This window comes from Bombus pascuorum, chromosome 1 (genome assembly GCF_905332965.1).
Source record: "Bombus pascuorum chromosome 1, iyBomPasc1.1, whole genome shotgun sequence".
NCBI classification, from domain to species: Eukaryota; Metazoa; Arthropoda; class Insecta; order Hymenoptera; family Apidae; genus Bombus; species Bombus pascuorum.
In genome coordinates, this window is record NC_083488.1 from 17,241,105 (window position 1) to 17,255,290 (window position 14,186).

Here is a 14,186-nt window from a genome sequence, read left to right on the forward strand (position 1 = left end):
ACACCCATACGTATGCAGATCTCTGAAAAGTACGTGTTATCTGTTGTTGTCGTTTGTACGTATTTTAACGTAAGAACATAATATTATTGGCTCAACAATTAAGCGATTGATAAGGAAACCGATTCTCCCGTTTAACAAAGTTCGACGCTCATTGTACGATCGTTTATGACTATTTTATGATAATTGCCAAAATCGAGAACGATACACGAACAATCGATTGTTATTTAATTTTCACGATCAATTTGTTGTCCAGTATACGCGTAGGCCACGAATATACGTAAATGTTGAATATATCGAATAGAGCGACATACAAACTGTACATTACATAACAACATGTACATTAACATACAAACATGTGTTCGTTGGTAAAAAAAATCTTTGTATCGAAATAGTGATTCTAGACAAGGTACAGAAATTTCGACACGAATTTGTACAGTCATCGAGAGTGTGTCGAATAAGCGTTGTTTTACATACAAAATATCACGCGTTATTTTGTATGCAGGAGTAATGCAATAAAAAAAGAAACGAAAGCAAAAATAAAATACGTTTTGATCTTTTTATTCATTTCCTGATTTGCGTTTTGTTAGATTCTAGAAAATTACACTGCAAATATATTACTTTAATATCAAAAAAAAAAAAAAAAAAAAATGGAAATACTGATAATTAAAAATATTCCTTTAAGTATCATTAAAAGTTATTACCAACAATAGGTATCAATGATTAATGTTTAATGTTTTGCGTTTTCAAAGACAGAATAATATCTACATATGGACATAAAACTTTGTGATAGCAAACGTTCAGGAAACAAGAAGTAAACAAAAGAACATCACCGCCTAAATATTGCAACAAAAAATATCATTGTAATACGACCTCTGTTTTCTTAATTTGGAACGAAGCAATGACTAAATTTCATACTATATTTTGCAGAAATAAATTTACGTAAGGCTAAGACTAAAAAGCAGTAAACAAATAATGTGATTGATCAGTCTCCTCTTAACGTTCTAACAATATTTCATTATAAAAATGATAAAAATCTACGTTTGAGGATTTTCTTAGAAGACGAATTTGGGAAAGATGCTTCAGCCTTGGAGAGGACTGCGATTCCTCGTGCGAACGGTGATTCTAAAGAATATGAAGAATTACAGCGACATTAACTTCCACGGACAACGACACGTATTGACGGTTGGAATTGATTTACCGATGTACGAGGTTACTCGCAGCCAATTTGCTTTTCAAAATTTTTATCGCTATCTGCAATATTGATAACTCGAAGGTCTATAAATAGAAAGCGAATATGATACCATTTATGCTTTCAATTATATAAAAATATCTCTTTACTGGAAATAAATTACCTTAAAGTTCCTTCTCCGCATAGATAATGATTTGTCTTTATTTGATTTGTTATATGCCACTTGACAAATAAATTTGTTAACCGTTATTTTAAAAGAACAGAAAGGAAAAAACAATGATATATTTTTTACCATTATTACAAGAACATATTATACTTTTGCAAGGATATGAAAACAATGAATTAAATGTTAAGGTGAGTACAACGAGAGGTGTTCCTAGCACAAGCGTAAACTTGAAGGAGGCTTTGTGTGAAAAGATTCCCATACACTATGATATATTGAGAAATATCCGTCAAGAACATGGATCGTCGGTGATCAGTCAGATCACCGTGGAAAATATTTATCAAGGATTAAATGGAGTGAACACTATGGTTAGAGAAACTTCTGAGATTGATCCAAAATATGGGGTGACGTTTTTATACTATAACACATTTCTTTCTAAACGAAATTAACCACTTTAATACAGAATTAAAAGTGAAAAATTTCATTTTGTGCAGATTAGATATAGGGGACTAACGATACCGGAAGTTGTTACGCTGTTACCTCGAGAAGGAAAGTCGCCAAGTGCGGAATCTGTATTTTGGTTGCTTTTAACCGGGGATATTCCAACGCAAGAACAAACAGCATCGCTAATCGCTGATTGGTCTACACGACGTCAAAAGAAGAAAGATTGGTGGTCAGGACCAGGTGGTGGAATCGTCGGTTCCGTGCTTCAAACGTTACCAAAAACAACGTCTCCTCTTGGAAAACTGTCAGTGGCTCTTACCGTTTTTGATTCTCGCAGTCACATGAATGAAGCTTTAAAAAATGGCGCCTTGAGTTATACTCATTGGGAAGTGAGTTTTAATATCTAACTGATAATGTTTTTATAGTAGACTTGAATTTAAAGACGGGCTCTTTAGTGTACATCGAATACTATGAATACTATATAATTACACTTTTGTAGTCAGAATTAACAACTAATTCTCCTTGCGTTACCTTCCTTTCTATTTAACGAGTTAAGAAAAGAATCAAATGGAATATGCTTTAAAGCTAGGAAACGACAAAGTATAAAAGATTTGAGTAACGAAGTCGGATTAAAATATTTGATTGAATTTGTTGAAAGTTGAAATTTCCTTTATGAGGTTTATTATTTATGCTTCAAGTACATGTATGAAGATAGTATGGAATTACTAGCAACGCTACCGGCAATAGTCGGTCTAATCGCTAAAGGCGAATTGAAGAACTTGGAAGAAGAGAACGGCGACTGGATACAATTTTTATCAGAATGTTTATGTAACGCATTTGACATTTCGAAAAACCACAAGAAATCGTTGATGGACTTCCTTCGATTATACATTGTTCTGAACGCGTAAGTAAATTACATATCTTTATATACAAGAAATAATTTAAAAGAATGTTACAAATCAAGATTTTAAAAGCTTCTTTCCTCGCGATTCTCTAGAAGTACGATTGCGCGCATTTTTAAAAAATGCGATTGTTGATGCATACTTTGATTTATAAAATCTATGTTACAAGGTACTTTTATGGAATGAAAATGACAGAAGCGTTGGCGTTCATATTATAGAAATATTCCATAAACTACTTAAACTAGAATTTTAAAAATTTCCTTTTATCGCTATATACACCCTTTCATTTATAGAATTTATAGCACAAAATACTTTTATAGAGATGAAAATGGCGGAATACCTGGCGTTCATGTTACAGAAATACTCGGTGCTTCTCAATCATACGTCAACCAGGCTCTTGCAGCAGGAGCTTTAGCATATACCGAGGAACCTAAAAGCGGCACAATTTCAGAAGTAATGACGTTTTCGATTTCGATTAATTGAATAATTCTACAATAATTACAAGAATTATTATCGATATAAAACATATAACTACTCGTAAATAATTATTACCTTAATGAACTAGTATATGGAATTCCAAACAAAAATACAGCGCCTTCTTGGCCAAGAATCGAAGGAGGAAAAGTTAAGGAACTATATAACCAGTGTAATTCAAAGGGATAAATTAGCTGGTTACAAAGAAGCAGAGATTTGCGATCCGAAATACGCCGTATTGGAAAATTATGCAAGAGAACATTTACCAAATGATTCTGGTGTAAAGGTATACATGTGTAATGTATACGTATTGGGTATCTTTAGTTTTATTCATAGTTCTTCTCGAATATGTAGGATTTAAGTCCATGAACTTCTTACTCGAACTTGTATTTTTTAATTAACTTCTTTTACCTCTCAGAGTTACTAAGCAAAAAATTGATAGTTGTATTCTTACTCCTAGTTGTCACAAACCATCACTAAAATTCTTTCTACAATGATGAAATCTGCAAAAGGAAAAAATATTTATCCCGAACAAAATGCAATTGCTGCACCTATTTTTCAAGTATAATAACAATTTTATTTTAATTTTCACCTATTTATACTATGATTGTAATTTATTCTACATTTATTGCGCAAGTTCTATGGGCTGAAAGACATGGAATTCAATCAAATATTACTGTGCATGTCGCGAGCTTTGGGTGCAGTTGCATCGATCATTTGGACAAGAGCTGTTAATGCTTCGGTTGAACAACCAACATCCAAATGCACTTATTCTTATTTAAATTCTATCCAAGGGACAAGAGGAAAACGTAAACGAGGGAAGCATACAAAAAATATTCGGAAATAAAGTTTCTTAAATTTTTGCCAACAATATTAAACCAACAATATTTGTCATATACAGTATTAAACATAATGTACGCGTGTATAAATTATTATATTATACATAAATTATGTGAATTTTCATCAAACTTTAATGTAGTATATCTTATTATTAATTATTTAAAATATTTCAAGTCTACAGAAATTTTTGTTTAATCATTGAACGACCACAAAATTGAAATTTACTTTAATTTATAGTAAATGATGAAAAGCAGATAATGTGAAACTTAACAAAGTTATCCACATATATTTTATACCTATGCATGAAGTACTTATTGAACGAATTAATTAGCAAGTTATAATTTTAAACCTGGCGCTTGTACGTGTTTATATTCATAGCTCTGATGGTACATACGTATCGATTAAGAATAATCTTAAAGAAAATGGCGCAATTCGATATCTTCCTACGTCAAAAATTATGAATCAAACTTTTAAAATTATCTATCAAAGTACAGTAATGTAGAAAGTATAAAAGTTAATGTTTTGTAATGAGTTTTAAATTAAATATTCAATTATGAAATGAATTTGATACAAAACTCTAGTATGTCGGTTCCTTTTTGTGGTTATACGTCCTAATATTAGATTTTTAGTATACGAAAATGTTTTTTCTTCTACTCTGCAGTTTATCAAATGTGTTAATACTAATTATATAATTATATTTCTAAAGACTTAAGATAATTTATCTTGACGTTAATCGATGCTTCCTAAAGAATGCGTAATGAAAAAGTTTTATGCTGTATGTATATATTTTTCGTGCTGTACATGTTGATAATAATTTTTGTGTTTACGTCAATCTATACCATCTATTTGCATAAAAGATTTAAATTTCAGAAACACAACAATGGAACATTCTAGAATATTTTCAAATAATATATCTTCTACTATAGATGAAATTAGGCCCCTTATAGAAAATGTATTACAAATGTATTTTTAATATGTATCTTACAAATTTTTATACAAACATAATATTAATTTAATTATTTATACTTGCAGCAACCAGGCATTTCATTAAGCACATTATTGAACATTCAAAGAGTTCAAACTCCTATAGAGCCTGTACCTCTTTCATCTGATAATTATATCATTGATGTTGAAGATCAATCAATGAATGATGTTTCAGTTCATGATAATCATCATCATCATCAAACAACTGCAACAGACAATTTTTTAAATAATATTCGTGAGGCTGCTAATGAAGTTGTGGGTGAAAGCCAAAATAATAATAGTAATAATGTTATTAATCATAATAACAACAATAATAACAATGATATAGAAGACACTACAGCAGAGGCAGTGCGAATTAGTCCACGAACACGTGCATTCTTTAAAGGACTTAAAAGATATATTCCTTTTGTTCTTATTCTTTTTGCCAAAGGCCTGTATGATCACAGAGCCAATATATTAAACTTTATAGTATTAGTTGTTGTATTTAATTATACTAATAACGTTGTAAAACGTGAAATTGCAAAACAAAACAATAAAAGTTGGCTATCACTCTTAGTTATTACGTGTTATATTATTGGATGTATAGTTTTTATTCATTTTGAATATGATACATATCTATTTTTTTCATATACACAATCTCTTAGCATTTGGGAATTACTGTGGTCAGTTTTAATAAAAGATCTTGTTTTGAAATTGATTACTATTATTTTTAAAGTTTTTTTAACATGTTTGCCTTCAAAACTTTTGGCTCTTCGAAAAAGGGTAAGTTCTACTATGGTTATTAAATATTATTAGTTAATTAGGAAATCAAATGACAATGTTATTTTAGGGAAAATATTTTGTTATGGTGGAGGCATCATCTCAACTTTCCCGATGTGTTGCACCTATTCAACCATGGTTATATTATTTTTTTGAAAGTTATCAAGGTTCAGAAAAGATCTTTGGAGTATTACTTTCTTTATTGTATATAGTAAGCAAAGGAACTGATTTATTTTCGTGTATAAAATTATTTCAAACTGCTATTTGGAAACTATTTCAAAATGTGGTATGTTTCATACTTTATAGTAAATAAAAGAATATAAATTTATAAAACAAAATTAATAATTAACTGAATTACAGAATTTAGGAGTATCGCCATCGAAAGAGCAATTAATAGCATCCGGTGGAATTTGTGCAATTTGTCACGATCAATATTCAATGCCCGTGAGATTGCAATGTAAGCATATTTTTTGTGAGACATGTGTTTTAACTTGGTTGAATCAAGAATATTCGTGCCCCTTATGTCGAGCAATAATCGCGGATGATCTTTTGTATCGAGATGGTCATACAAGCCTTCTTGTTCAGCTGTATTGACTCTCATATATAATATATGAAATTGTATTTTTTCACTATTAATTGTACTCAATAAGAATTTGTATTAAGCATTTAATATACATAAAACAAAACTTTTCTAAATGCTTTATAATAATGTTATCTTTACATTAATCACTTATCAGTTATCCTGATATCCATAGAAAAAAAGTAATCTTTATATTTCGATAATTAAAAAAAAATTATCGGAATGTTATATAAATTTAACAGATGTGTAATATAATTTGTATATATGAAACAAGAAAATTATTCATATAAGAAAATAAAATTTATATCTTGATTTACCAATTATTAATTAATTGTTTATTTATGAAAATAATATAAGTGGTTCATCGAAATAATGAATAATTACAAATTTTCTTCATACATATTATTACATTGTGTTTAGTCTTTATAATGTATTCAAAGGTGTGGTTTTTTTTATTTCATACATGATAATGAACACAAATTGTCATAGTGTGAAAAATATATAACTATATAAAACTGGCTTAGAATCTAAATTATATTCGTTGCTGATTATATTTCAACATTTGGTCATTAACGTCTTAGATAAAACGTTGTGTGCATGTAATATAAAATCACACTATAGACAGGTTTCATTGATGTACAACATATAAGTATTTCCTCTGAGACATTACAAAACATATTGTCATACAGGATTTTAACACTGACAATAAAGTAATTATTATATAAGGGTATTTTTTTAGCATACATAGAAAAATAGTTCATAAAACACTGGCTTTCAAGCGTGCTTGGAAGTACTCTCCATCGCCTTTAGTTGCTTGCTTATTTATCTCTTTATGACGCTCCCTACTTACTAGTTCTTCTAAGACTTCTCCATCACCTTTAATTAACCTGTGAAAGCATTAAGTTACATATAAACATATATTTTTTATTTACATATTGTTAATATATTTGCATTTTTTATTAAAAATACCTGTATCTTCCAGTTTCTTCATCATAAACTCTACGTATTACACTCTGCTTTTTCTCCCATTCCTCTTTTGTCATTGGTGCCATTGCCTTTGACTTTTCAGATACTTCTTGTGAATTATCTTTAGAAACACTTTCTTTGGATTTTTCAGTATTTCGTGTTTTTTTCTTAGATTTTTTCAATTTCTTCTTCAATTTTTTCTTCATCCTTTTCTTCTTCCTACGCTTTTTCATAGCCTTTTTTAGTTTTTTAGCTTTTCTTCTTGCTTTTTTGCGTTTTTTCTCATCCTCAGAGGTATCTGTACTGCTACTACTACAACTACTGCTGCTACTGTTACTACTAGAACTGCTGCTAGTACTGTCAGTACTACTGCTAATGCTTGAGGAACTTGAGGATGACAAAGATCTTTTCCTCTTTGATTTCTTGCGAATATGGTCAGCTTTATCTTGTATGTCTTCATCTCTTTTCTTTTCCTTTCCTTTTATATGAGTCTCATCTGTATCTTTCCTTTTTAACTCTGCTTTTTCAGCACTAGTTTGTTTCACATATCTTTCCTTCGATTCACTCTCCCTAGATTGTTCACTAGAATCCTTTATGTTTCTTTGATGATCATGATCCATAGTGCTTCTACTTCTAGACCTATCATAAGGTGGTCTTCTACTGTTATGATTTAAGAACCTATTACCTCTCCTTTCATTATTATACCTATTATATTGTGAATTATTGTGTCTATTTCTATCATAGAATCCAGAATGTTTATAAGGTCGATATCCAAAAGTACGTTTACGATTATCCAAGTATCCACTCCTCCCTTTATAATATCCCCTGCCGTCCCTTGGATTCTGTCGATATGGTCTAACACCATTTTCATATCTTTTATCCCACTTGTCGCTTCTCTTTTCCCTATCGTTTTGGTGCTTAACCTCATGGCTGGAAACACTGGATGAACTGGAGCTGCTAGAACTAGTCCTATGCTTTGACTTTTTCCTTTTGTCCTTACTGCAAGTGTTACGTCTTTTTTTCTTAGAATCAGAGTCATCACTCTGTGAGGACAGTGAATGTTTCCTCTCTTTTTCGTCTTTCAATTTTATACATTGTTCTGGTCGTAAATCACCTTTTTCTCTATTACTCATCGTAACGTGTTATTAATTCTCTAATTCAATTAAATTCGTATTAAACTTAGATATTATGTCTTTTAACATTTATTTACCGTTTAATCCCATCTACGATTAACCTCCTACATTATAATTGAAAGTTTTTTTTACTACGAAGTGTTCTCATACGAAATAATATAAAAGAACCACATATAAGCGGATACGTTGACAACAAAATACTATAAAATAGTTTTTAAATGCATATGCACTATCAATATTCTAGTACGTCCCGCTAGTACGTAACTAACCTCGATATAACAAATTACAAAAGTCTCCTTCATCGATTTCCATTTCAAAAATTTGTCAAAACTTAAGGCAATTTTTCATGATATAGTGACGTAAGATATTTAGGGTTTTTTGTTACTACATTTTCATCCATTGGCAATGGTTTATTAGTTCCTATAATTAGGCGCTTGGTTTACAAACATCACGTAAATGAAATATTTTAATCTTTAATTTAACAACTGACCGTATCTTTTCTCTTACTAAAATTTATTTCTTAAACATATTTACTGTTTTCCATGACTAAATATTACTGTAACTCTTTAGAAAAAGGTTCTTGATTTCCTTATTATCGCATTTTGATTGTTGCAAGAAACTTGTATTCTACTCTTATGTAGATAATAAATTTTCAATTGTTTTATCTCTTTTCACTTCAGTATCAAATTTTTATTAAAATTTCTATCAATATGGTTCCTATATTAAAATAAAAATACACCTAATTTTTATTATCATTCTAAAATTCTTGGCGTTATTTACGTACTTAAAATAATGAAGCGTTTGGGGGATAAATGTAACTGCAGAGACAAAGTAAGTCATTAACCTACTATTATTATTATTATCTTTATTACTATGAAATTACTTTTTTAAATCACTACCAAATTTTACCAGTAGTAAAAGATATATACAAAATAAAAATTTCATAAAAATCGTATTGGACCTATTTCATGATATACAATTTAGCATTAACAAAAAAAACTCAATTTTATAACGAAACCTTCTCTTTAAAAAAAATATTAATTGCTCTGTGTGCAAATAATAAATATGTAGACGTAAAACGATTAATTTATTACTAACACGCTCAAAAAATGTTTACCAATGTTAAATTATCTAAACTTAAAAAGAAATCAACAGTTTAAAAGCGTAATTGTGATTACGCTATAATATTTTATATCGTCATTGAACTTTGTTGCCGTTATATCAATGTTTGATAATGATTATTACCCTTAGAAAGTGTAAGAGTCGTACTAAATAAATGTCTGTTGTTCGCTACAACATTATAGGATTAGAACGCTCAGTGATTGTTATTCGAAATTAAATATAACTTGTCCGAGTGCCAACACGGTTGTTGACCTTCCCAACTTCGTTCATAGTCCTGAAGTTATGAAAAATTTCACTCTTTTCCTTCTAGTGTTACAAAAATTATTTTAATTATAGTTTTCGATTCTTTAATGTACGTATCAAGAAATCATTTGCTCAACAAATGATAATTTTATCAATTCCCATTAACTTCTTGCACATAATTTAATTTCAAAACAGCATTTTTTTCTTTTAACTATTTTGCTTGAAAAATGTAATATCACTATAGAAATATCGTTTACTTACAATTACGATACAACCGTACATTATAATGTGAATGAATTAGGATATTAATGTTAATTTAACTTTATTTTAAAGTCACATAAAATTTCGTCAAAAATTGTTATATATTTATTGAAGATATCATCGCCCATTACTAAATACACGGAGTTAGAACCAGCTCTTTGCCAAGAGTTGCGCAAAATCGTAGACGCGATCGTAGTACCAGGAAAAGGACTGCTAGCTTGTGACGAGTCTCCTTCAACTTTTCAAGAACGATTCGACGAGATCGGCGTGGAAAATACCGAAATTAATCGTCGCGATTATCGGCAAATGTTGTTCACCGCAGATAAGGTGAACTCATTATACTGTAATCTGCAGATTTTATTTGCTTATCTAACCTATAAACGGGATATCATGAAATATAATATGATAGCTATTCAATCACCTTCAATTCTCGTACTTTACGGTATCATATCGCAATGAAAGTTTGATTCGCTTGTATTTACGCTTTTTTACCGCAGTCTCAATTTTCAAAATACATAAGTGCTGTTATTCTGCATCACGAGACAGTTTATCAGAAAACATCCGATGACGTCGAATTGATCGAATTGCTACGTCAGAGAGATGTCGTACCCGGCATTAAGGTCGATAAGGGCTTGGTCCCATTATTTAGTTCGAAGGACGAGAATACTACGGAAGGCCTGGACAATTTGCAAGAGAGATGCATTCAATATAAACGAGATGGCTGTCACTTCACTAAATGGAGATGCACATTCACAATCTCAGAGACCACGCCGAGTCAACTGGCCATGGTTACGAATGCGAACGTCCTTGCAAGGTTCAATTTTGACGAACACACGTTACCATTTTAATTGCAATAGAATCAATTAACTGCAAAAATGCAAATTCTATTTTCTTTCTTTATTTACCTAACAAACCTAAGCAAAGTGACCCGAATTGTTAAATACCTACGTTCCTTTCTGTATCGAAGAAAATTAATCAAATTGCACTTTTGGAATTGAAGAGACAAGTTAAATCAGAAATCAAATTAAGTAGGATTTTTGTTATTTCCTTATGTGTGCATTTTTTAAGCATATTCTGCACCAAATATTATGGCTTGTTTCAACATAAGTTGCATTCAGAAAACTGTTAATTTGAAAATAGTAATGTTAATATTTCTATTAAACAAGTCAACGGCTGAAGGAGAATCTCTATTCTTGCACTTTGATCCCTTCGATGTTTACGATAGGCAGTGGCATTAAGAAAGAAAGTATATACTTATTTGCGTCATATTATCAATTCTACGTTATAATTACAAATTTTTAAATGATTCGACATGATCAATCGTGACATATGTACATACATTATCGGTATCTTAACTGGATACATTTTTTGCTTCTTCTGCAAATAAATTAACTTTATTATTAATTGTACAAATTATTTTCTGTACATTCGAATCTAGAGGGTATTCAGCGAAATGGTATGCACGATTTTTCATTTCAAACAAAAGTTAATCCGTTCTGATTAATTTATTTAAAATTTACTGAAAAGAATGAAACTTTATATCGCGGTAAGTGGCATGCAATTTGAACATTTATTATAGGCACAAATATACGGATAGGAGATCCAATATACAATCTGATGTAGAAAAGTTAAAATAACAATTATCCTCTGTTGAATGAAAAGTACTTTAGTCATTTTTTGCAATTTGTTGACAACATAAACATTATTGCAAACGTCTGATCGATTCCCATGAATTAGTAAATTCAAGATTTCTGAACTCAAGGTTTTCTGGAGGTTGTTCTATTATAGATCGTCCAATTCGTCTCGGCATCAGCTACAATGCCATGAAATCAAACATACATCACGTCATTTAAAAAAGTCGAAATGACTTTTAACAAAATAATATTTTATAACAATGTAACTAATAACAAAAGTATTTCAAACAAAAGTTGATCTGTTTTGAATCAGCTACAAATTCCACTGCTTTTATAATCGCATATTGCTATAAAGGATCAGATTCAAAACAGATCAACTTTTGTTTGAAATATCTTTTTTTTATACTCTCGGAATTGCTTGAAAAATCCTGCATGCCATTTCGTTGAACACCTTGTTTATCAATATAATAAATTTTACTGACAAAACTCGTAAGTACTTCAAATATGTATTTATGTAATATAACTAGACAATTTATTTTTCGCAGATATGCCAGTATATGTCAGAGTGCACGAATGGTACCTATAATAGAACCCGAAATATTAAACCGTACCCATGGAATAAATAGAGCGTTAGAAGTTCACGAAGAAGTACTGTCTATTTTGATTCGTATTTTACAAGAGCATCGTATCTATCTCGAAGGTATAATCCTAAAGGTAGCGATGGTTTTGTCGGGAATAAAAAATTCTACCAATTGTTCGCCGCAGGTACAATATCTACTTTACTTATATAATATCTGTTAAACAATTTCAATTGTTATATAAAGTTTCGTATCTTATAATTTTGTACGCGATTGTTAACTACCTATTGTAGTTCGAATTTCTTCTGAATTCTGCAATACCCAACACGATATTCTATTAACATAAAAATAATTTAAACAATCTAAAGTGAAATGTGGAACTGTAGCATTATATTTGGTATTTTTTAATTACAAATTATTAAAACATATGTACAGATTATTGCCGAACATACGTTAGCAGCTTTACAGAGGACAGTGCCGCCAGCAGTACCAGCGGTTATATTTCTAAGCGGAGGACAATCGGATGAAGATGCTGTTTTAAATTTAAACGCTATTAACGCTTACGAAGGGAGAAAGCCTTGGCCTCTTACGTTTTGCTACGGACGTGCTTTACAAGTATCTTCAAATATCCTAACTCATATTAGAATAGAAAACTTTCTCATAATTTCACAGTTCATTTATTTATAAAATACGAAAGTTCTGCCAATAATCTTACTTTTCAAAGAATGCAGCATTGAAAACGTGGAAAGGAAATCCAGATAAAGTGCAAGATGCTCAAGCAGCATTTTTAGAAAGAGCGAAGCTCTGCTCCCAAGCTTCGTTAGGAGAATTAGAACCTGAAAACGGCGTGTGCACTAGGAATTCTCGTTAAAATTATCGATCAGTTAACAAATATCCAATTAAAAGTTACGAAGTTATAATTATACCTGTGTGGAAACGAATATCAGAATTCTTTTTAATATTCAATCTTCAGTTGCATCATGCAAATTCCAATTACATGTGATTGCTTATCAATTCACTCGAACACCTTGAACGTCAGATCATGACTACGTCATCATGAAATGACATCTCATGAACACATCTTATCAATGAACTGTATCACGTAATGATAAAGACGTTTCAACAAGAAGCAGTACGTTTCATAATGTGTGTGTGAGGGTAAGTCAACCTTACATCGAAAAATTTCGTTAGTAAATTCGACGAATGTCACGAAAGGTGCCCTTGACTGACCTCTAAACCAGAGGCTCTCAATTGAAGGCTTCCGCGACGGTACGTGCGAGTTGAGTCGTATAACGTTCGGGAATTTGGTCCGTTATTTAAGGGTCGATACGTCGTCATTTCCATGAATCCCCACCAATTCCCATGTCCCCCTTATCTTTCTAGGCTTTATGGACGGGATCACCAGCACGTATACTTGACAGTGTCGTAGCTATGAAGCAATTATTAAATATGACATCCCACTTGGACACATTTATTTTTAATTCGTTGTCTTGGAAAATAAACAATAGAATTATGTAAAAAATAAATACAAAGATGTTAAACGAACACATGCGGTATTTTAATTTATTCAAGGAAGTATCTTTGTTTGTACATATACATTTTTTCGATATACACATGGCGCATAATATGTAAACAGAATGACATTAATCCTTATTTTATTGTGAATGATCTTAATTATATTTACTTATTATTTACTTTTAATTGTATTTATACGTATTTACTTCTATAACAGTATTTCTAAGTTGTTGGCATCATTGAAAGAAGTTTAAAGAAAAGCTTCAATGCAATATTTTGTTACCTTAAATTTGGATCTTTATTGTTTACTGTGCTCGAATAATTTTATTTCAAGCATCCATTGTATAACTATAATCTAATTTTAAATGTTTCATGTGATGCGCATTTGTGTAAAGTAAC

At 30.6% G+C, this 14,186-nt stretch overlaps 4 protein-coding genes and 1 long non-coding RNA gene across 12 annotated transcripts in view; 3 read left to right on the forward strand and 2 right to left on the reverse strand.

Moving 5' to 3' along the window:
- Positions 1-14,186, reverse strand: part of LOC132907296 (uncharacterized) — a 61,673-nt gene that overhangs the window by 20,590 nt on the left and 26,897 nt on the right. The window lies entirely within an intron of this gene.
- LOC132907154 (citrate synthase, mitochondrial-like) lies at positions 648-4,140 on the forward strand. 5 transcript variants are annotated; one of them, XM_060959960.1, is made up of 9 exons: positions 648-860; positions 928-1,182; positions 1,544-1,756; positions 1,847-2,185; positions 2,495-2,700; positions 3,019-3,151; positions 3,264-3,458; positions 3,633-3,734; positions 3,810-4,140. In XM_060959960.1, exons 2-9 carry the CDS (start codon positions 1,075-1,077, stop codon positions 4,017-4,019), a joined length of 1,506 nt encoding a protein of 501 aa, XP_060815943.1. In that variant the 5' UTR covers positions 648-860; positions 928-1,074; the 3' UTR covers positions 4,020-4,140. The 5 variants fall into 5 exon arrangements, with proteins under 5 accessions (XP_060815943.1, XP_060815961.1, XP_060815933.1 ...); XM_060959978.1 differs by having other exon boundaries at positions 648-1,202; XM_060959950.1 differs by having other exon boundaries at positions 648-1,182.
- Positions 4,435-6,451, forward strand: LOC132907196 (RING finger and transmembrane domain-containing protein 2). Of its 3 annotated transcripts, none has more exons than XM_060960054.1 (5): positions 4,435-4,787; positions 4,870-4,964; positions 5,045-5,758; positions 5,826-6,041; positions 6,116-6,451. In XM_060960054.1, the coding sequence occupies exons 1-5, from the start codon at positions 4,763-4,765 to the stop codon at positions 6,347-6,349; spliced, it is 1,284 nt and encodes a 427-aa protein (XP_060816037.1). In that variant the 5' UTR covers positions 4,435-4,762; the 3' UTR covers positions 6,350-6,451. The 3 variants fall into 3 exon arrangements, with proteins under 3 accessions (XP_060816037.1, XP_060816045.1, XP_060816053.1); XM_060960062.1 differs by having other exon boundaries at positions 4,883-4,964; XM_060960070.1 differs by lacking the exon at positions 4,870-4,964.
- On the reverse strand, positions 6,648-8,762 carry LOC132907213 (ADP-ribosylation factor-like protein 6-interacting protein 4). The gene is made up of 3 exons (XM_060960085.1): positions 8,512-8,762; positions 7,305-8,454; positions 6,648-7,222 (listed from the first exon to the last, which is right to left on the reverse strand). The coding sequence occupies exons 2-3, from the start codon at positions 8,432-8,434 to the stop codon at positions 7,093-7,095; spliced, it is 1,260 nt and encodes a 419-aa protein (XP_060816068.1). The 5' UTR covers positions 8,435-8,454; positions 8,512-8,762; the 3' UTR covers positions 6,648-7,092.
- Positions 8,857-13,817, forward strand: LOC132907260 (fructose-bisphosphate aldolase-like). 2 transcript variants are annotated; one of them, XM_060960201.1, is made up of 6 exons: positions 8,857-9,265; positions 10,175-10,387; positions 10,558-10,874; positions 12,240-12,459; positions 12,708-12,887; positions 12,997-13,817. In XM_060960201.1, exons 1-6 carry the CDS (start codon positions 9,227-9,229, stop codon positions 13,141-13,143), a joined length of 1,116 nt encoding a protein of 371 aa, XP_060816184.1. In that variant the 5' UTR covers positions 8,857-9,226; the 3' UTR covers positions 13,144-13,817. The 2 variants fall into 2 exon arrangements, with proteins under 2 accessions (XP_060816184.1, XP_060816175.1); XM_060960192.1 differs by having other exon boundaries at positions 8,860-9,265; positions 12,708-12,908; positions 12,987-13,817.

Coding starts and splice junctions, on each gene's coding strand:
- LOC132907260 (XM_060960201.1), top strand. CDS start 9,227: ATGAAGCGTTTGGGGGATAAATGTAACTGCAGAGACAAA. Junction 9,266..10,174: donor AATGTAACTGCAGAGACAAA/GTAAGTCATTAA, acceptor TATTTATTGAAG/ATATCATCGCCCATTACTAA. Junction 10,388..10,557: donor TGTTGTTCACCGCAGATAAG/GTGAACTCATTA, acceptor TTTTTACCGCAG/TCTCAATTTTCAAAATACAT.
- LOC132907196 (XM_060960054.1), top strand. CDS start 4,763: ATGCGTAATGAAAAAGTTTTATGCT. Junction 4,788..4,869: donor TAATGAAAAAGTTTTATGCT/GTATGTATATAT, acceptor TTTGCATAAAAG/ATTTAAATTTCAGAAACACA. Junction 6,042..6,115: donor GGAAACTATTTCAAAATGTG/GTATGTTTCATA, acceptor ACTGAATTACAG/AATTTAGGAGTATCGCCATC.
- LOC132907213 (XM_060960085.1), bottom strand. CDS start 8,434: ATGAGTAATAGAGAAAAAGGTGATTTACGACCAGAACAATGTATAAAA. Junction 7,223..7,304: donor GAAGAAACTGGAAGATACAG/GTATTTTTAATA, acceptor ATGCTTTCACAG/GTTAATTAAAGGTGATGGAG.
- LOC132907154 (XM_060959950.1), top strand. CDS start 1,075: ATGCTTCAGCCTTGGAGAGGACTGCGATTCCTCGTGCGAACGGTGATT. Junction 2,701..3,018: donor TTATACATTGTTCTGAACGC/GTAAGTAAATTA, acceptor ATACTTTTATAG/AGATGAAAATGGCGGAATAC. Junction 3,152..3,263: donor AAAGCGGCACAATTTCAGAA/GTAATGACGTTT, acceptor TTAATGAACTAG/TATATGGAATTCCAAACAAA.